Source organism: Schistocerca gregaria, chromosome 7 (genome assembly GCF_023897955.1).
Source record: "Schistocerca gregaria isolate iqSchGreg1 chromosome 7, iqSchGreg1.2, whole genome shotgun sequence".
NCBI classification, from domain to species: domain Eukaryota; kingdom Metazoa; phylum Arthropoda; class Insecta; order Orthoptera; family Acrididae; genus Schistocerca; species Schistocerca gregaria.
This window is the reverse complement of record NC_064926.1, coordinates 532,262,613-532,284,584: the sequence shown is the minus strand read 5'-3', so window position 1 is coordinate 532,284,584 and position 21,972 is coordinate 532,262,613. Positions and strand designations below refer to the sequence as shown.

The 21,972-nt window shown below is 38.2% G+C and overlaps 1 protein-coding gene across 1 annotated transcript in view; it reads left to right on the top strand.

The window, feature by feature from the left end:
- LOC126281229 (T-complex protein 1 subunit beta) overlaps positions 1-21,972 on the top strand; it is a 48,925-nt gene that overhangs the window by 8,947 nt on the left and 18,006 nt on the right. The window contains exons 4-5 of the mRNA XM_049979996.1: positions 10,748-10,950; positions 15,579-15,807. Of these exons, the coding sequence (XP_049835953.1) occupies positions 10,748-10,950; positions 15,579-15,807 (432 nt within the window). The remainder of the gene's footprint in view (positions 1-10,747; positions 10,951-15,578; positions 15,808-21,972) is intronic.

Below are 21,972 nucleotides of genomic sequence, written 5' to 3'. Positions count from 1 at the left end.
CAACATTTTTTAAGATTTTTGAATCTAAACAATAAAATGTTTTGTGACACACTTAAATTAGTATCTGTCTGCTAGAGCACTGTTCATCCATTTTATTGCATCACAATTAGTCTTTCAAATTTATTTAATGTTTAATTTTAAAATCGATTTAGTTAATTAAAAATTACACTCACACCAAAACCACACAAAATATTCTACACTCCCAATGAAGTATGTACATCCACTGTTTCTGAACAGACCTACTACAACAATGCCATACCAAATGAGTGTAGTGGGGTACACAGTTCTTGTACAGACTTGTCACTCACTACTGAGCTCCTATGCAGACTTGTTGCCTTGTCCACTGAGCCCCTGTACACACTTGTCCTGAGGACTAAACTCATTCACGAAGCTGTAGCCTTCTCCCGCAATAGAGAAATTCCACGTGTCTATCTTTTTAAATTTTTATTATTTTGAACTTGTAATAATGTTGTAATGAGAAAAAACCTGGATATCAAAGGGCATTTTTTTAACAAAACTAAAGCAAAAGCTCCTATTGTTTAATATTTTACCATTGAAATAAATAATACTACCTAAATATAGGGTGATAGTGTTAACTAAATGTAGGTTACAGCTAAATTTTATTACAATGAAACAATAAGGCAATTAAATAGGCAACAACATCACATCAGTTGTAGTGTAATGTGAATTATTTCCTTATTTTCAAAAATTCGTATCTCTGTTCACAGTCAAATATCAATGACGAAATTTTTAAAGCACTTCGCTATCATATAGGTGTATGAAGTGTGCAAAAATCAATTTTTTTATATTCAGTCCCACCAGAGTTAACTAGCCCCAAACTTCACAAAAATAGAGCTTTTCAAAATTAAAAAAAAATTAAGAAAACATTTGTCAGTGTTCTTGCTCTATATGAGGCGAGTTGTTAATTATATCTAATTAGAGTAAAAAATATTCACACTGATAAATCACTCCTTGGTTGTTATTTTTGGGTTTAAAAAGTGTATTTTCTAAACTTTCAGTACCAAACTTGGAGATAATTTTGACTGGTTATTTTTGAATTTAAGGTGTTTTGGGTAATAAACGATGTTGTAGAGGAGACTTCAGTCATGTCAATTGCAATGTTGTAGCTTAACTCAGTGCAGAGATTTTCAAATTGATGCAGATTTCTCCAAATTGAAAAACCGTTGTGCACTTAGAGATAAAAATAGCCACCATTCAGTAATGGTGCAAGGTAATTGTAAACTGTTTTGAACTTCTCAATTATAGCTTAATGATACATAAAATAATCAAAATATTTAAAAATGGTCAAGCAACCCTCATTGGATCACTTCAAATGGATGCTAGAGCAACTTGCATTGCTTCAGTATTCTCTGGGAACAAACAGCTGAGGTTGCTTCATATCTATAGTAAATCTTTCTGTACAAACTGATCATACAGCCTGTGAATAGTTCTCTTACAAGGGGCCCACTGTGTGTTAAGCTATTTTTGGAAACTACCTCATCCACCTCCAAGCTGAACAGGACTTTTCATTTCATGAAAAAGTAACACAGCTGCTGATCACTGCTGTGTTTTTAGTTGTTCATTGTCAGCAATGTAAACACTAGTCTCCTGTGAATTATGTTTCAATTTACAACTCATTTCTTTCTCCAAGCTGTTAAAATGCTCAATGGAATATGTGGTGCAACTCAGAAGTTATGTACAGAACAAATTGTACACATTCCTGCACTACCCTGAACCTGCAAAATATTAACAATGTGTTCCACCATTTGAATTTACAGGAAATTGAACCTACAGCTTACTAACTGTGAGAGCCCTAGTACTCATTGACGATGACTCTTGTATCAGTTGGTGCATTAAGTCAGTAACAACAATGTAGGGAATGATAGATTGCTACTTGCCATAAAGAAGACATGGTAAGTTGAAGACAGGCACAATCAAAACACAAATCTTTCGGCCATAGCCTTCGCCAGCAAAAGAGAAACAGAGAAAAATAAGCAATCATACCTCACACACACATGACCGGCAACTGAGGCCAGAATGCATTCTCTGTGGTTTTTTTGTTTTTTGAGGGCTCTGGCCAAAAACTTTGTGTAAATGTCTTTTAATTGTGCCTGTGTGCAACTTAACATGTCTTCTTTATGATACGTAACAATCTATCTTTCCCTATGTTGTTGATAGTCCTACATGCAGCATCTATATATCCCCTTTCTTGGACACACATTAATTAATATCTCTGTTGTGCAACAATTTATAATCTTATTAATTTTTATATGAACGCTGTTAAGTTTGCTTTAGTTTCATAAAGTCATAGCTGGCTAGAATTTTTGGAACGGAATGAACAGTAGAACATAAACCCTGAGCTGCCTGTTTTAGATTCCTTGTAATAATTGTTATTTACACTAAAGTTTTGAAACTTGGTACAGCTGTGTTACATCATCATGTGATCAAGTGCTGAAATTAGAAATTTCTATAACAATACAAATGATAGTTAATCTATTATAAATAGGGATGTTTTTGTTCCAAATTTGATTTTTAGCAAATAATTTGAAAACTAATAGAGGTAGTGTAATGGAGTCACATAGTTAAAGTTGTTATATCAAACTGAGGCTACATACGAATGTTGATCTTTCGGCGTCTGATATTTAGTACTTCAATTTTTTGTAAAAACACCGATTTTGACCAAAATATTGTTCTCCAGTCAAGTTCAGTCGTGTAACTTTTTATTGCTGAGACTTAACAGTGTTGACATTAATATACTGAAGCATACATTGACAAAATTTGGAAAAGTTATTTTAATTTTTAATCTCACTCTTAGATTAGGGTGCAATCCTTTGTACGCTAAGCACACACACCTTATGTGGCCCTAGTGGTTGTGAACTGGGGCAAGTCTCAGCACATTCACTCACTCACTCACCTCTATATCTCTCACAATGATATAGGACTTGTTTTGCCACAGTGTTGCCTGCATGCCAGTTACTCTGTCTCTCACAATTATAAATAAACTATTCAGTGAAAAAAATTTGCTTCTTTCCTTACTTGGAGTCCCATATGTCTGCTTCATCGCGAACTGGCTTATCTTCTCGTTAATGGTCTTAATTATTGTGATGTTTCAAAAATATGTGGCCACCATATGAAATGCAAATAGTTTGCAAACAATAGGATTCACTGTGTGTTAATGTGTAGTGCATGCTATGTTAGACATTGTTGCAGGATAATTACATGTCAAATCAACACTGATTTTACTCACTATCAGAAATTTTGATGAAACTTGGTGCAAAGGTAGCAAACACACAGATTGAGAAAAATACCCAATTTTGTTAAATCAGCACCATCTCAGATCTTGATGAAACTTGGTGCAAAGGTAGCAAACAGATAGATTTAGAAAAGTAACCAATTTCGTTAAAATACATTGACTCATTTTGAAAACACTGCAATGTAAAATCTTCAAAAATCACTGAAAAACCCTACATCACCATAATTTCAAATTGCTTTAGGAACTCTCCTAATTTAGCTAAAATGGTTGGAGATGTGACATTTTTCAGCATTTTCGATGAGCTTTCGTATGGATGCAATTCAATATTGGTTCAAGATGATTTTTTTGTTTTATTGGCGTTTGGTAATAAATGTGCAACCAGTCACTTTTTCACAATTTATTCAACCATGAACGTGTTTTCGAGCCACTGCAGGCTTACTTTCAGATGGAGATGTTAAACAAGCATTATGTTGTGGTGTTGTAACTCCTCCATATGAAGATGAGCCTGCAGTGGCTCAAAAACATGTTCATGAATGATCAAATCATAAAAAAGCGACTGGTTGCATATTTATTACCAGATAAACACAAATTTAAATACGTCGCAGTTCATCATTCACAATGGATATACTGAAATTACCACTACCTCGCCAGGTAAAACGAACACCTACAGGAACAAAAAGTTTAAACTGATAAAATTCACCCAAGCCGTCATTCCAAACCACATTAATGTAAAGATCAATAACAGCAAGTCAGCACAGAAGGACAAAAAAAAATTGTGAAATCTTATGGCTAAGATCAGAAATAGGAAAGCACTACAAACAGATCAACCAATCTAACCAAGCAGCTGTATGACTTGCACTTTGAACTATGTGATGTCATCGACCCAAGTCGCCTTACACAATTTCTTGACAGTATTGATGCACAGGTTAATAAAGTACAACTAGAAATAGAGTGAAAGCAAAAGAAAAAAAAAGTTTCAGATCTGATCTTGTTGTACACCACATAAATTTCATCATAGAGTTGTGAATAATACTGACATAACTTTTAACAGTAATTGGATGAGCCTACTAAACAAAGGGTTCAAGCATGACATTGCTCTCAAACTTAATAAGAAAAATATAAAAAATTTAATCATTAGAACCAAAATGGCCTGTGCCACAGCCAAACTAAGCCACAACACACAGAACGCCATAGCACATAAAGCAAACCGAATTATAAAGAAAAATCTTATGAAGCCCTAGTAATAAAAAGCAGATTAAAGCAACAGGGCAGTTATTGTGTACCAGAGACACTACAGTGACAAAACCCTTGAATTTTTCGAATCTAATAATGTCACTGAACTACAAGCAGACCCCACCCAAAAGTACCAAGAGAAGCTGAAAAGACTACTTAAAAACTGCAGTTTTCTACTGACCAGTAATGAAGCTCAGTACTGTGTTACAATGAATCCACAGACTCCTGGGTTAAGGTCTCAGATAGAGATTCACAAAACTGGTTGTCCCATATGTCCAGTACAATAGACAGTCCAGGATACAAACTTCATGATATACTGAAGACAAATTACACCTTTGAAACCAGCTTTTCAATGAAAAACAGTTTCGAGATAATCAACTGCATAATCTAATAGTGCCAGACACAGCAGCATTTGCCTCCTTTGACATAATAAACCTCTACACCAATATTCCCTCCAAAGGAACTCTTGTAATAATACAAAAGAATCTAATCAAATACAAAAATCTAAGCAATACAGAAATTTATGAACTCAAGATGTTGCTTGAATTAGTCCTCTCACATAACTATTTTTCATTCAGTGGCAAATTTCAGATGCAAAACAACGGTCTAGCAATGGGTAGCAGCCTTGCAGGCTTGCTTGCTGACATATTTATACATAATCTGGAACAAGACTATTTCTTAACACACCCATAATTTACTGACAAAATTTTGTACTATAGAAGATGACACAATAGTACTTTTCAAGGGTCCAAAAGAAGAAATAAGTAACCTAGCATAGGAAATAAATAAAACGCACCCAAATATTAAATTCACAGTTAAACACCAGACCACTGATGAAATAACATCCTTGACATGACTATCTTCACTCATGTTAACAAGCATACTTTCCAAATACACAGAAAACCCTGTACCAGTGATGTTACCATTAATAATACCTCATGCCACCCAAACCAACTTAAAACTGCTTTCATCAGGTCATCTGTAAACCATATGCTCCGCACCCCAATCAGTGAAGAAGGTCCATGTAAAGAAATGAACATACTTAAATCTATAGCCCAAAATAATGGTTATAATGCCTCTTTGATAAACACTCTAGATGGAAAAATCCAAAGTAAACTCAAGCAACCACCATCACAAACCAGGAAAGAAATACCAAAACTTGTCTGTCTTCCATTCCTTGGCAAAGTGTTATATAAACTTGCAAATCTCTTCAGACCACACCACATAAAAATATCCTTCCACACTGACAATAAACTACTAATCTCAGCAAAATCACAGTGAAGCACTAAACATAGTCTTCAGCCTGTACACACCCATTCACTTCTGCAATGTGTTGTTGCAATTTCTTCAGATGGTGTTGTATTACTGCTTTCACTGACCATTTCCCAAGTTCATCAATAAAACTGTCAAAGGCAACAGTTTCCTTAATTTGTTTATTTTCCTCCCATGTCACATATTTCTGCAGAGTTATCTGCTGTGTCTTCCAGGGCAAGTATCTGTGAAGACAGTCTTCCCTTTCCAGGACAGTCACCACATTCTTGATACAAGCAAGTCTCTCGCTATGTGTCACAGACCGCTAATGACTTTACATGCCCAAGCAAGGTGTCATATGTCACGTGCTCCAATAAGTTCTTCAAAGTTACCACACAAAGTTCAAAATTTGCGAAGTACACACATAAACAGACATCTCTAGGTGGGTGTGGAACTACCCATTAGGTTGTATTGCATATAATTTTGTTCTTCCAATATGTGAAGTTGTATAGTTGCTCTTATAAATTGCAAAAGTTCCTTTAATACTGAGAGTCACGTACCTCTTCACTTTCACGACTTTTTGACCTCAACTGTTACAGCTATAGTGTCTTTTTTTGTTGACGCTCTGACGAGAACAGTCCCATTTATCTTCCACATAAAATGACTGCACTGTTTGAACTTGAGCTGCTTCTACAGGATGTCCATAATAGGGATCTGGTCTTCCAAAGACTCCTTTTACAGATCTCACATTTCTCGATTTGACCGTGTGCTTTAAAACTGATGGAACATCGTTCAAAATTGTTTTCTTTGAAAATGTCTCTGGAATAATAGTTAAAACTTGCACCTTTTCACTGCAAGATGCACGATATTCAACAGCTGAATTGATATTTGTGAAAAATTCCTGGCAAGAGTGCTTTGGTTCATTTTCTTCTGAAGATGGAATTTCTACTTTAAAGAGTGTGGTCAGTTTTGCTGTAGTATATTTATCCACAGCTTTAGTAATATCTCTGCAGTTTGTTGATGCATAGAGGTTATGACTCGACTTCACTGACCACGATTTCTTAACAGGGCTAATACCTACCTCTGCAGTTGACTGAATCAGGGTATTTAATTCTTCCTCTATTGATGCAAAATTTGCATCATATGCACCATGGGAGACTTCACCTTCTTCAGATACCGTCATTATTGTTGTTATGGCAAAAAATTTGTAACACAAAAAGTCATCACTGGAAACATCTTAACTTTGAAACAGAGTCTTCAAACGAGAACACTTATTCCCAACCTCAACATAGTCTGTTTATCCTTCTGTGGATATGCAGTCAGCACACATCACTCTTTTGTGGCCCCAGTCAGAAGACATTTCAAACAGTCCTTTTCACAAAATACACTGCAACTGTGTCAACTGGCAAATTCCTCACAAAAAACACAAAACTAATTGGATTGTCTCAGATTTCTTAGAAGCCTCTTTAGTAAACAAATTATCACTGAACAACTACAATACAGAAACCTGCAATGAGCAACCATGGCAAAGAAACTGACAAACTACAGCAAACTAAGAAATATCTACAACAATGAAAGTAAAAAGAAATAACTGCAACAAAGAAAGTGATAAGAAATAAATGGAACAAAGACAATAGAAATAAACATTGTAACAAAAAAATTAGTAAGAAACAACTTCAGTGAATACATACATTACCCTTGGAAGTTAAAAAAAATATTTTTTAAAATAAAACCGGTCCAAATTAAAAGTGGGAAGCTCTCCTTTACAGAGAATATAGTACTACATGGTACTAATCAACAGAAAAAACTCTTTAACTTTTCTGGATTGGCATTTTTGAAAAAAAAAAAATCTTAAATTATGAAAAAGATTCAAAAGGTGACAGTAAAAGAACTTCGACAGATGTGTCTAAAGGTGCCATTGTAACCACAAAACAATTCTAAGAAAATATCTAGAACTGTTACAGAGATAACAGCATTTTAAAAATCTTTTCTGATATTTGCATCTTCAAAATGTTCGCAGTGTCATCTTTGGAGGCCTGTATCTCAGCACAGGAATTTTTTTTGGAGAAAACAAAAAAAATATGTGTTTATTACTTACTCCTGAATTTTAACATATGCTAAATTCAATAACATCTGAGACTATTAAGGTAACCCCCCCCCCCCCCCCCACCTGAAGTGATACAGATTATGCGTCTATAAATTGAGAGAATGTGAATGCTTGAAATGTGAGAGGGCCGTATGACAGTCATATTCAGCACAGTATATCATTTGTTAATTAACCTTAATATCAATTTGTTTTCTTTGGTCCTTGCCAAGATATGTAATTTATTGTTCCTGAAAAGAAAATGGTAGCAGTGAGTGTTCATTTAGTTAATGATGCAGTTCCTTTCTGGTGGTTTAGTATTATTATGATTATGAATCCTAAGATTGATTTGATACAGATCTTCATTCCTTTCGTTTGCCAGCTATTTTCTTCATTCCAATAGGACTACTGTGTACTACATCATCATTGAACTGTCTTACGTACATATAGCTAACCTTCCCCAGCAATTCTTTTTCTGCCATTCCATCAGTGACAGTTTTTAGTAACAACTAATGTTATGAGGGTGGTTCGAAAAGTTCTCAGAATCACCTCGGGAAGTCAGCACTAGTGCAATGAGTTGTTCATTTGATATTCATTGGACTGTTGCCTGTAAACATGTGCCATGTTAGTGCTCTTGGATGAGGGCTGTGGTGGTGACGTGGGTCTGTTGTTCTTCCCGTGTAGTGATTTGCGAAGATGGAAAAAATAGAGAATAGTTACTAAGTACTTTCTAAAGAAAGGTGTGAAAGCAAAGGACATTCATGCCGATTTCCAGAATACACTGGGGAACTCTGCTCCTTCAAATATAACTGTTGCCATGTGGACAAATGAATTTAAATTTTGTCGGGAGAGCTTAGATGATGATCTGTGCAGGGATTGGCCATGATGTGTCAGTACTCCAGAAATCATAGCAAAAGTGCTCAAAATGGTCATCGATGATCATCGACTGAAAGTGCGTGAAATTGCTCACGCTTGCCAGATATCATCTGAAAGGGTAGATCACATTTTAACTGAAGAAATAGAAATGAAAAAAATTATGTGCAAGGTAGGTGCCGTGCCTCTTGACCAGTGCCTGCACACATGTGCCGCCGCCATGGCAGAATTACATGAAGTAAGGTGTGAATTGTTGCCACACCCGCCTTATTCACCTGATATGGCTCCATCAGACTTTCATCTCTTCCCAAAATTGAAAATTTTTCTTGGTGGACAAAGATTAGCATCAAACAAAGAATTGATAGCCAGAGTTGACAACTATTTTGCAGGCTTTAGGAAACTCATTTCCGAGGTGGGATCAAGGTACTGGAACATCATTGGACCAAGTGCATTAATCTACAAGGAGACTACATTGAAAAATATGAAAAGTTTCAGTGATGTAAGTACTTTTTTCCTATTTGGTTCTGAGAACTTTTCAAACCATCCTAGTGTAATACATGCCAGACAGTTCACTTTTCGATGTGTTATACTCATTGCTAAGGATTTTTTTATTTATCAGTGTCTCATTCTTGTAGCAACTAATGTTCATTGATCTTCCAGGCTTTTGAAATGTTTCTGATTGCTTCATTTCCATCTTCTCTGTGGTGTGTGCTCTAAATGAAAAATTTCATGAATCTATTCTGTTTTCAAGTTAAACTTTTTTTAATGTTAGCAGTCCTATCCTTTTTAAAGAATGTTCTTTTGCCTTTGCAATCAGTACTGCTGTGCCCTTCAAGCATTTCCCTTTTTTTTTGTTTCATTAAACACACATCTTAAGACAGTATATATGCACAGTGACAACTGTATCAAAATTCTGACACTCGAGCAGTGTATGGCTGAAGGTTTGCAAATTGCCACCACAATGTGTTCTCATCCTTTCTTTGGAAAGTAATATTCTTTGCAAATTCCCTGTTACCACAAAATATTGTTACACAGCAGAAATGTATTGCGGACAGATGTAAAATTTTCTTTGTGTCCTTCGGCCAACACCAGGCTAGCAGAAAGAAGACTAACACTCCTGTTTGGTCCCCTCTCCCAGATCAACCAACCAATTCAATGCCCCATGTCCCAATCAAAATGACATACAGGCAGAAAGTTGATACGCTGATAGCAGCACAAACTCGGAAGAGAGAGCCTCACCTCTCGCAAGTGAGAAGCTGAAATCATAAACTTAGCAACTTGACCTCAGTGAGCGGAAGACTTCACATCATTGTAACAGCACAGCTTGATTTCATAAGGAGGAGTAAAAGTTTCACAAGAACACATATTGGCTTGCTGATATGGTGAAAAAGCAAAAACTGAAGCCCTGAAAGCCATTCATATGAAATACAGTGGTTATGAACACTGCTAAACTGTGCTTGTCTGTAAAGGTAGACATTGTCTGGAAGCTTAGCAATGTTTGCAGTCTTGTTTACATGAAATCAAAAACTGAAAGCCTAAATTCTATGGTGAGTTGTTAAATTTACTCCTTCCATTACTTCTCTGAATTACAATTATTGCTATCAAATGTCTAATGATATGTGGCACATGAAAACTGGGGTTGGCAAGTAGTTACAGTTTTACATTCCCCATTTTTTTCATGGCATTGAGGCAGTAACTGAACTGAGGACATTAGAAAAGTAGCTTATGTATTGAATGACATAACAAGTATACATCATTCATCCTCTTCCCACTAGATAGATGCAGTTAGTAAAATATATTTTTAAAATTCTCTAAGTCATGAACAAACTGTGATAGCACCCCCATCACACCTTACTGAGCCATAAACTTGGGCTTTATTCAGATAACAAATTCCACCAACTGTATCTATATGATCTGTGCGTCATTGTTAGTATGGAGCAAATTTCATTCCATTGAAATATGCAACTGTTCTAAGAACATAAGCTAACACATTGTGCTATTAGTTTCATCTTTCCAGGAAACCATTAATATGATTTTCTTTTCTTATATTGTAGTGGTGATGAGGCAAAATTTCATCAAGATCTCTACAATATTGCATCAACTACCCTTAGTTCTAAAATTCTGTCGCAACATAAGGATCATTTTGCAAAGCTTGCAGTTACTGCTGTGTTGAGGCTGAAAGGATCAGGAAATCTTTCAGCCATTCAGATTATAAAGAAGACTGGTGGTTGCCTTGAAGACTCATTCCTCGATGAAGGTATGTTAAAATTCTTTTTTGTGCTATTTGTCTTGTATTGGTGTTAATATATCTTACAGAAATGTTCAGGTATTCGGCCAAGCAAGTGACGTCAGCCAGACTGGCTGATATTTCGACAGAATGACTTCCTGTCATCTTCAGGCAGTCCTGATTTGTTAGTCATTAGCAGGCTCAGGAAAAAATTGTTTGATTTTGTAGCCAATTTCAGTGTTATTTTTTGCCATTCGGTAATATTTTCTGAAAGCATATTTTTCAAATTTCTTCTTTATTTTTGTCTTATTTCAGCGCTACATTGTAAATGATAACATACCTCTCAATTAAATCAAATTTGATAGACATTAAAAATAAATTTTATTTCAATTTTTGGACAAAAAAGAAATCTTCCCAACAAATATTTATAACTGTTGTTGTTTCTCATTTAATTGTAATCCAGTACTTTGTTGAGAATGAAAATATACCTCTCAGTTGTATATATTAGATTAAACATCAAATTTATTTATATTATTATACAAAAAGGTAAAACATTTATACAGGGTATGACAGTTACACCTGCATTTATTATTAGTGCGCGGAAGTATTGGAAGTAGTGGGGGGCGAGTAACCAAGGTGACCACTGCGTTCCCCAATACAAAGCATTTCAGTAGCCCTGGAGTAGTGGATTAAGCAGCAATGGTCGTTTGCAGTGAAAGCGTTCTACCAAAGCGGTAGCTATGTAGCCACTCAGCGTTGTTTCCTGGTGCATTTTCAGATTAATCGTAATAGGCCAGTGCCTTTGGTTAACTCTATAAAAACTTGGGTCAAAAAGTCTGAAAATGTTGGTGAAACGCCAAGGAAAAGAGGTGGTAGAGCGAAGACAGTGCATACTCCTGAGAATGTGGAACATGTAAGAACTGCTGTGGGAAGAAGGCCCTGGAGATCAGCGCATAGACAGTGTTTTGCGCTTGGAATTTCTGACAGGACTGTCCGAAGGATTTTGAGGTTAGACTTACATCACCACCCATACTAAATCCAAGTGGTTAACACTTCGAATAATAATGACTTCGTGGTCCGACAGCATTTCTGTAAAAGTCTTTTGCAAATGATTTAAGAAATCGAGGAGCTTGTTCACAACCTTTAGATGAGTGACGAGGCACAGTTTCACCTCAATGGATATGCAAACAAACAGAACTTGAGATATTGGAGTGATCAGAACTCTCTCAAGCTCTATGAAAAACTCCTCCACTCAGTCAAGGTAACAGTTTTGTGTGCAATGTCCTTATTGGGAATAATAGGCCCTTATTTTTTTGAGAACGAAAGAGGGCAGTCTGTTACCATGAATGCTGAGCACTATTTAACAATGTTGAGAACATTCTTCATACCTCAGCTTCGTCAGTCAATATGCAGTGAATAATGAAATATTATTTCAACCACATGGAGCAACATGTCACACAACCCATGTGAGTATCAATGTTTTCAATGAAGTTTTTCCTAACTGGGTGATTTCCAAGAATGGAGTGATTGCTTGCCTCCTCCTCCCCTCCCCCCCTCTCCCCCGACCTTACAGCGTTTTGTTTCCCCCTACCCCCCCCCCCCCCCCCCTTATGGGGTTACCTTAAGAGTAAAGTGTACATAGGTAGACCTCATAATGTTGGCAATCTCAAAGCAAGAATTGGGCCTGAAATCTAGAGAATTCCTCAGGGTATGCTCTGTAATGTGATGGATTGCTTCGTAAATTGCCTGAGAGTATGCCGTGATCGAGAAGGATGTCATCCTGCTGATGTTATTTCCAAACAAAGAAAAATGTTTTGATGTTTCTTAAATGCTTTTCAACATAGAATAAGAGTGTATGAATAAAATTTTGATATCTGCATCCGTGCATATTTTACATTAATTAAAAATGCAGGTTTGACTGCCGTACCCTGTATTAAACCAATAGACAGGGGATCTCAAGTTGATTCCGTATTTCTAGATTTCCGGAAAGCTTTTGACACCGTTCCTCATAAGCGACTTCTAATCAAGCTGCGGAGCTATGGGGTATCGTCTCAGTTGTGCGACTGGATTCGTGATTTCCTGTCAGGAAGGTCGCAGTTCGTAGTAATAGACGGCAAATCGAGTAAAACTGAAGTGATATCAGGTGTTCCCCAGGGAAGCGTCCTGGGACCTCTACTGTTCCTGATCTATATAAATGACCTGGGTGACAATCTGAGCAGTTCTCTTAGACTGTTCGCAGATGATGCTGTAATTTACCATCTAGTAAGGTCATCCGAAGACCAGTATCAGTTGCAAAGCGATTTAGAAAAGATTTCTGTATGGTGTGTCAGGTGGCAGTTGACGCTAAATAACGAAAAGTGTGAGATGGTCCACATGAGTTCCAAAAGAAATCCGTTGGAATTCGATTACTCGATAAATAGTACAATTCTCAAGGCTGTCAATTCAACTAAGTACCTGGGTGTTAAAATTACGAACAACTTCAGTTGGAAGGACCACATAGATAATATTGTCGGGAAGGCGAGCCAAAGGTTGCGTTTCATTGGCAGGACACTTAGAAGATGCAACAAGTCCACTAAAGAGACAGCTTACACTACACTCGTTCGTCCTCTGTTAGAATATTGCTGCGCGGTGTGGGATCCTTACCAGGTGGGATTGACGGAGGACATCGAAAGGGTGCAAAAAAGGGCAGCTCGTTTTGTATTATCACGTTATAGGGGAGAGAGTGTGGCAGATATGATACACGAGTTGGGATGGAAGTCATTACAGCATAGACGTTTTTCGTCGGGGCGAGACCTTTTTACGAAATTTCAGTCACCAACTTTCTCTTCCGAATGCGAAAATATTTTGTTGAGCCCAACCTACATAGGTAGGAATGATCATCAAAATAAAACAAGAGAAATCAGAGCTCGAACAGAAAGGTTTAGGTGTTCGTTTTTCCCGCTCACTGTTCGGGAGTGGAATAGTAGAGAGATAGTATGATTGTGGTTTGATGAACCCTCTGCCAAGCACTTAAATGTGAATTGCAGAGTAGTCATGTAGATGTAGATGTAGATGAATAGATTTCCTTGTTAGAGTGTCAGTCACAGTTCTTTGAATACTGACTGGTGCCCGAACAACAGGGAACTGACATGCTTTGAGACTAGAAAATAGTGTATTGATAATGACTAGGCACTAGCTGAAATCTGGATTTGCCAAATAAAACCTGCAAATAAAGGACAACTGATTGCTGCGCTCTATAATTTATAAATCATATCAGAGTCGCTGAGTGCACCCACATTCCTAATGGAAGGTAATCTGATGAAGCTGGAAACTAGTTTATCATGCTCTGTTCTATCAGTAAACACAGATTACCTTGGATGAATTCATTCATCCACTGGCGAAAATCTTTATTTTTCCAGTTTGTGAAGCACAATGTTCAGTTTCGAAAATGTTTGCACAGTCCTTCAAGCCAGATGTTTGCAGTAGGTTTTCTTTTTCTTGGGACTTGAAAGCTGCCCCTGATTGAAGCTTGCACTTTGTTTTCACATTGGAAATCCTGGATCTATTTCATTTGTACTTCTCATTATGCACATGTTTCAGTACATTATCTTTTCTGTCCCAAAATATCTTGCTGTTGCAGTATTTACAGAATACTGTATATTTATTGGGAGCATACAGAACATCAGCTTCAAACTTCTGTGTTCTTTCATTGGTAGTAACTACATGCTTTGGCTTTTTTTTACAATTATGAAAACTATTTCTGTGAACGAGATCAAAGTAAGCAGAAAGAAATAATAGACACTACTGTGCACTATTTGGCCAAAAATGTGAGACAAAGCAACTGTTCTGCATGGCCAGAGATCTTGGAGTGAGATGAATTTTCAGTTGGTAAATATAGTTGTAAATAATTCATTTTTGGCACAGAAAGTCATCAAACTACTTTCCGTGGTGATGTCCACACAAACCAGTTCCTATTAAACATCATTTTCGATGGTTACTATATATGTTTTAAATTGAGTTTACACTGTGATAGGAACGGAGTTTTTTGTCCTCCAAGTAATGTCAAAGATGTATACTTGATTTCTTTGGTCTTCCATCAGACACTTTAAATGAATTGTAAGACATCAGATGTTTTTGTGAGAAATGGTCATTTTTCAAGTTTATGTGAATTTCAGGCTTAAGATCCAGTTTTAGTGTTAAATAACTTATCAGTTACCATTAGCAATATACTGCTGCACCAATATTTTTGAAATTTTTATACAGAAACTGGAAAAATGCCAAATTTCACAATAGCTTGTTAAAAAGAGCTAATTTTGTGATAAGTTGCTAAAAATGTTTTTTTGCCCTCATGTTGTAGTTAATGTGAAAGCTTCCTGTCCCTAGTCATTAGTAATCTGGCTAAATATCTAAGAACATTTTGAAATAATCATACAGAAAAGGATAGATTGCTACTCACCATAAAGATGACATACTGAGTTGCACAGGCACAATGAAAAGACTGTTACACGTTTCGCTTTTGGCTAACGATTTTGTTATAAAGAGAGACACGCACACACAATTGCCATCTCCAGTAGCTCAGACCATCGAAGCTTCTTTTTATTGTTAATATTCCACTGTGGAGTTTCCATTGTTCAAATAATCATATGCCGGCAAAGCCTATAACAATATACATGTTACAGGTTTTCTACTGGACAAGAAAGTGGGTCTTCACCAACCAAAACGTGTTGAAAATGCTCGAATACTTATTGCAAATACGCCAATGGACACAGACAAAATCAAGGTCTTTGGATCACGGGTACGAGTAGATTCTATGGCCAAAGTTGCAGAGATGGAACTTGCTGAGAAAGAAAAAATGAAGGACAAAGTAGCCAAGATCTTGAAACACAATTGCAATGTGTTCATCAACAGGTAACATTTGCATTGCTTTCATTTTTAGAGACAATGTTTCATTATACTGATAATTCCTAAATTAGAGAAGTTCTCTAGTGGATTTCAGAAATATTAATTCTGATCTTGGCAAGCTTGTGCTCAGTGATCTGATGTGAAAGTTCATCCTCAAGAAATGAGCTCATGAGTAACACTTCTTTAATCCACAGCAATATTATTTATAATTATTTCATGTCTTTCACTATGTTTTGTATTGATGTAAGTTCCACTTTACCCAGTCTAGGTAGTGACCAAAATCTCAGTGCACCTTTTAGAGATATTGAGACTTTTAAGGTCGTATATATATATATATATATATATATATATATATATATATATATATATATATATAATAGAAAGAAACTTCCACATGGGAAAAATATATTAAAAACAAAGATTCCAAGACTTACCAAGCGGGAAGTCTTTCCGCTCCCAGGATTGGAATGACTCCTCACCCTCTCCCTTAAAACCCACATCCTTTCGTCTTTCCCTCTCCTTCCTGAAGAAGCAACCATCGCTTGCGAAAGCTAGTAATTCTGTGTGTGTGTTTGTGTGTTTAGTTCATGTGCCTGTCTGCCGGCGCTTTCCCGCTTGGTAAGTCTTGGAATCTTTGTTTTTAATATATATATATATATATATGAACAAAACACACAAACACACACCCAGAATTGCTAGCTTTCGCAACCGATGGTTGCTTCTTCAGGAAGGAGAGGGAAAGACGAAAGGATGTGGGTTTTAAGGGAGAGGGTAAGGAGTCATTCCAATCCCGGTAGCGGAAAGACTTCCCTTGGGGGAAAAAAGGACAGATGTACACTCGCACATACACACACATATCCATCCGCACATACACAGACACAAGCAGACATATTTAAAGGCAAAGAGTAAGGGCAGAGATGTCAGTCAAGGCAGAAGTACAGAGGCAAAGAATTTGTTGAAAGACAGGTGAGGTATGAGCGGCGGCAACTTGAAATTAGCGGACGTTGAGGCCTGGCGGATATCGAGAAGAGAGGATATACTGAAGGGCGAGTTCCCATCTCCGGAGTTCAGATAGGTTGGTGTTGGTGGGAAGTATCCAGATAACTCGGACGGTGTAACACTGTGCCAAGATGTGCTGGCCGTGCATCAAGGCATGTTTAGCCACAGGGTGATCCTCATTACCAACAAACACTGTCTGCCTGTGTCCATTCATGCGAATGGACAGTTTGTTGCTGGTCATTCCCACATAGAAAGCGTCACAGTGCAGGCAGGTCAGTTGGTAAATCACGTGGGTGCTTTCACACGTGGCTCTCCCTTTGATCATGTACACCTTCCGGGTTACAGGACTGGAGTAGGTGGTGGTGGGAGGGTGCATAGGACAGGTTTTACACTGGGGGCGGTTACAAGGGTAGGAGCCAGAGGGTAGGGAAGGTGGTTTGGGGATTTCATAGGGATGAACCAAGAGGTTACGAAGGTTAGGTGGACGGCGGAAAGACACTCTTGGTGGAGTGGGGAGGATTTCATGAAGGATTGATCTCATTTCGGGGCAAGATTTTAGGAAGTCCTATCCCTGCTGGAGAGCCACATTCAAGGTCTGATCCAGTCCCGGGAAGTATTCTGTCACAAGTGGGGCACTTTTGGGGTTCTTCTGTGAGAGGTTCTGGGTTTGAGGGGATGAGGAAGTGGCTCTGGTTATCTGCTTCTGTACCAGGTTGGGAAGGTAGTTGCGGGATGCGAAAGCTGTTTTCAGGTTGTTGGTGTAATGGTCGAGGGATTCAGGTCTGGAGCAGATTCGTTTGCCACTAAGGCCTAGGCTGTAGGGAAGGGACCGTTTGATATGGAATGGGTGGCAGCTGTCATAATGGAGGTACTGTTGCTTGTTGGTGGGTTTGATGTGGACAGATGTGTGCAGCTGGCCATTGGACAGATGGAGGTCAACGTCTAGGAAAGTGGCATGGGATTTGGAGAAGGACCAGGTGAATCTGATGGAACCAAAGGAGTTGAGGTTGGAGAGGAAATTCTGGAGTTGTTCTTCACTGTGAGTCCAGATCATGAAGATGTCATCAATAAATCTGTACCAAACTTTGGGTTGGCAGGCTTGGGTAACCAAGAAGGCTTCCTCTAAGTGACCCATAAATAGGTTGGCATACAGGGGGCCATCCTGGTACCCATGGCTGTTCCCTTTAATTGTTGGTATGTGTGGCCTTCAAAAGTGAAGAAGTTATGGGTCAGGATGAAGCTGGCTAAGGTGACGAGGAAAGAGGTTTTTGGTAGGGTGGCAGGTGATCGTCGTGAAAGGAAGTGCTCCATTGCAGCGAGGCCCTGGACGTGCGGGATATTCGTGTATAGGGAAGTGGCATCAATGGTTACAAGGATGGTTTCCGGGGGTAACAGACTGGGTACGGATTCCAGGCGTTCGAGAAAGTGGTTGGTGTCTTTGATGAAGGATGGGAGACTGCATGTAATGGGTTGAAGGTGTTGATCTACATAGGCAGAGATACGTTCTGTGGGGGCTTGGTAACCAGCTACAATGGGGCGGCCAGGATGTTTGGGTTTGTGAATTTTAGGAAGTAGGTAGAAGGTAGGAGTGCGAGGTGTCGGTGGGGTGAGGAGTTTGATGGAGTCAGGTGAAAGGTTTTGTAGGGGGCCTAATGTTCTGAGGATTCCTTGAAGCTCCGCCTGGACCTCAGGAATGGGATTACCTTGGCAAACTTTGTATGTAGAGTTGTCTGAAAGCTGACGCAGTCCCTCAGCCACATACTCCCGACAATCAAGTACCACAGTCATGGAACCATTGTCAGCCGGAAGAATGATGATGGATCTGTCAGCTTTCAGATCACGGATAGCCTGGGCTTTGGCTGTGGTGATGTTGGGAGTAGGATTAAGGTTTTTCAAGAAAGATAGAGAGGCAAGGCTGGAAGTGAGAAATTCCTGGAAGGTTTGGAGAGGGTGATTTTGAGGAAGAGGAGGTGGGTCCCGCTGTGATGGAGGACGGAACTGTTCCAGGCAGGGTTCAATTTGGATAGTGTCTTGGGGAGTTGGATCATTAGGAGTGGGATCAGGATTATTTTTCTTCGTGGCAAAGTGATATTTCCAGCAGAGACTACGAGTGTAGGACAGTAAATCTTTGACAAGGGCAGTTTGGTTGAACCTGGGAGTGGGGCTGAAGGTGAGGCCTTTGGATAGGACAGAGGTTTCGGATTGGGAGAGGGGTTTGGAGGAAAGGTTAACTACTGAATTGGGGTGTTGTGGTTCCAAACTACCAAAATGATAGATTAAAACTGTTTCCCAGACACTGACTCGAACCCATAACTTTTCACTCTGGAAACAGTTCCCGAGGTTGTGGCCAAGCCATTTCTCTGCAGTATCCTTCCTTCAAAGAGTGCTAGTCCTGCAAACATATGCGGAACTTAAATGAATTTGGGAAGGCAAGAGAGTGGTGATGGTGGAAGTAGAACTATGAGGGGAATGAGTCGTGTTGTATAGCTCAGTTGGTAGAGAATTTGCTCGTGAATGGCAAAGGTTTCAGGCTCAAGATCCGTTCCTGATGCGGTTCCTCACAGACCTTAGAAAGATGCCCCACTATTTCTTCCCTACAGAAGGAAATACTAGCTCCGAAAGCTGTGACATGTATTTTAATGTATCTATTGGCAGTGCTGCAATTTCACTTCTCGAATGTAACTTCTGGCCCAGCAATTGTCTTGTAATAGTTTTCTCAAGTGAATTTTCCTTTATATTCAAGAACTACATTGATTCATATAAAGACAATGTGCCAGAGGACCAGTTAAGACCACTAATATGCTGTTGGAATACTTCACTAATTTTTGAACAGAGGTCAGTCATATGTCACCAGGATATTCAAGAACCAAAGTTCTTGGGAGAAAAATGCAAGTGAAAACATTGTTGGTTGTATTATGTTAACAGAATCTTGCATCGGTTCTTGGTGGAACAACATTATAATAAATTAAAAGCACCAGTTTGCTTTTGTTCCTTATAATAAATTAAAAGCACCAGTTTGCTTTTGTTCCACAGTATTACTTTTATTGTGTTAACCGGTTTTTGCCTTACAAGGCCATTTTCAGACATTTATTGAGTATTGTCACCATAGAAGTTACAATGTTTGCAAACAACATTGGAAGAAAAGTAACATGTCTAGATTGAAGCAGAAACATAAAGTAAGTAACATCTTTGACAGTGTGGTGGTAGTGCAACGAAAAAGTAGAAAATTGAACAATAAATAAATAAAAATGGAGTAACGGGAAAAAAACTTTAACACAAAATAGGAACAGCATGCCTACATAACAGTTTATATTAATAAACAAAACCAATAAAATAAAATTAGTACTTGACAAGGCTACATCAGGAGATATAAAGCACGGAGAGTGATACATAAACCAATTAAAAGAAGAAACAATAATCAATATAGCTACAGAATACATAAGGAACTTAAGCCATATCAATAAGGTAAACAGAAATAAATGAATGCTGGGAAGTGGAGTAGTCTGAGGGAACATACAGTAAATGCAATCTTTGAGAGTGTGGTGGTACTGCATTTCAACATTAACATTATATTCAAAACTGTGGCTATGTAACAATTTGCATTAAATAAATGAACCAAGTAAAATGTAAACAATATCTGATGAGACGACTACAAGAGGTGTTAGACATGGACAGTAATACAAGTACCAGTTAAAAGAAAGCCCTAACTATTAAAACTACAGTACGTATGGAATACATAGACAACTTCAATAAAACAAAAGAACTTAATGAATACAGGAAAATGGGAATATGTAGGAACAGACAGCGTGGGAAGTAAAGAACACCAGAGATGATTATCTGAAGTTTAGGAGAGGGAAGTGATGAGCTGTGTCTGGTCATTTAGGATTAGATCTGGACTGTGGGCTAGACATTTGTTAATTTCCAGGGCTTCCAGCAAGTTGAGTTTATTGCCTTGGCTTGCTAAGTGAAGTACTTGGGACACTGGGTGGTAGTTGCGACCCTCACTCAGTACGTGCTCGGCAAATGCGGAGTCAGAACTCTGCGACACCTTCAGCTGCGTTCATGCTCAGCCAGCCTAGTTGCTATGCCTCTGCCTGACTGACCAATGTAAAATTTTTCACAATCAGGACAGGTGGATTTGTGTACCCCACTGTTGGCTAATAACTGGATCTTATCTTTGCTATTAAAAATACACTGGACTGCCGTGCTCTTAACGTAGTAGGAAAGCCTATACTTGTAGGCTTTCAGTGCTTTGGCTACAATCTGTGATACCACACCTAGATATGGTAGTGTACACCATTTCTTGCAGACACAGGATGGGGAAGCAACTGGGGCATAGAGGAGGGGTATAATTTTCTGTTTTTGTTTCTTGTGCAAGATGTGGTCAGTAATAACTGTGGACTGTAGCCATTGGTTGTGGCAATACATTTTATTGTACCTTACTCTGCTTCAAAACCATCTCTGGACACGGGGATAGATATGAGAAGTGTACCATTGAGTGGAAAGCTGTATGTTTGTGAGCTATGGGGTGTTGTGAGCAAGCAGGTATTACTGTGTTTTTAGTTGTAGTTTTTCTACTTCGTAACATTGTTACTTCTTTGCTGACAGTACTGAGTAAATGTCTGAAGATGGCCTTGCAAGCCAAAAACCGGTTAACATAATAAAGTAACACTGTGGAACAAAAGCAAACTGGTGCTTTTCATTTATTGTTGGTTGTACGTTGTGAGGTGGAAACATTCCTGTGAAACATTGTATTCTGGAACTAGCACCAGTACAAGCAATCACACTTTTGAGCACTCTGCATCGTAACCTAGAGTCTCATGCAGTGAAAGAGAAAGTGCAGTTTCAGATCTAAAGAAATATAAATCCCCTGTTTAGACAGTTTATCTGGGGAGATGATCAAAGAAATGGGTAAGGAATGTGTTGATGTATTGCATTCGTTGTGTAGAAGAATAAGGGAATCTGAGGAGTGGCCAGAAGATGGGTGGGAGTCCATCTTCAACCCCCTAATTGAGAAATTGTCAATCAGGAACCACTTTAGCTACTGAACTGTTTACCTCACATCCCAAGCAAGCAAAATTTTGAACTAGTGTTTGAAACTGTATTTTCAGTCTCACATAAGAACAGGACAAGAAGGTGTTGTTGAGGAAAAGGAACTTGTGAACAGATTCC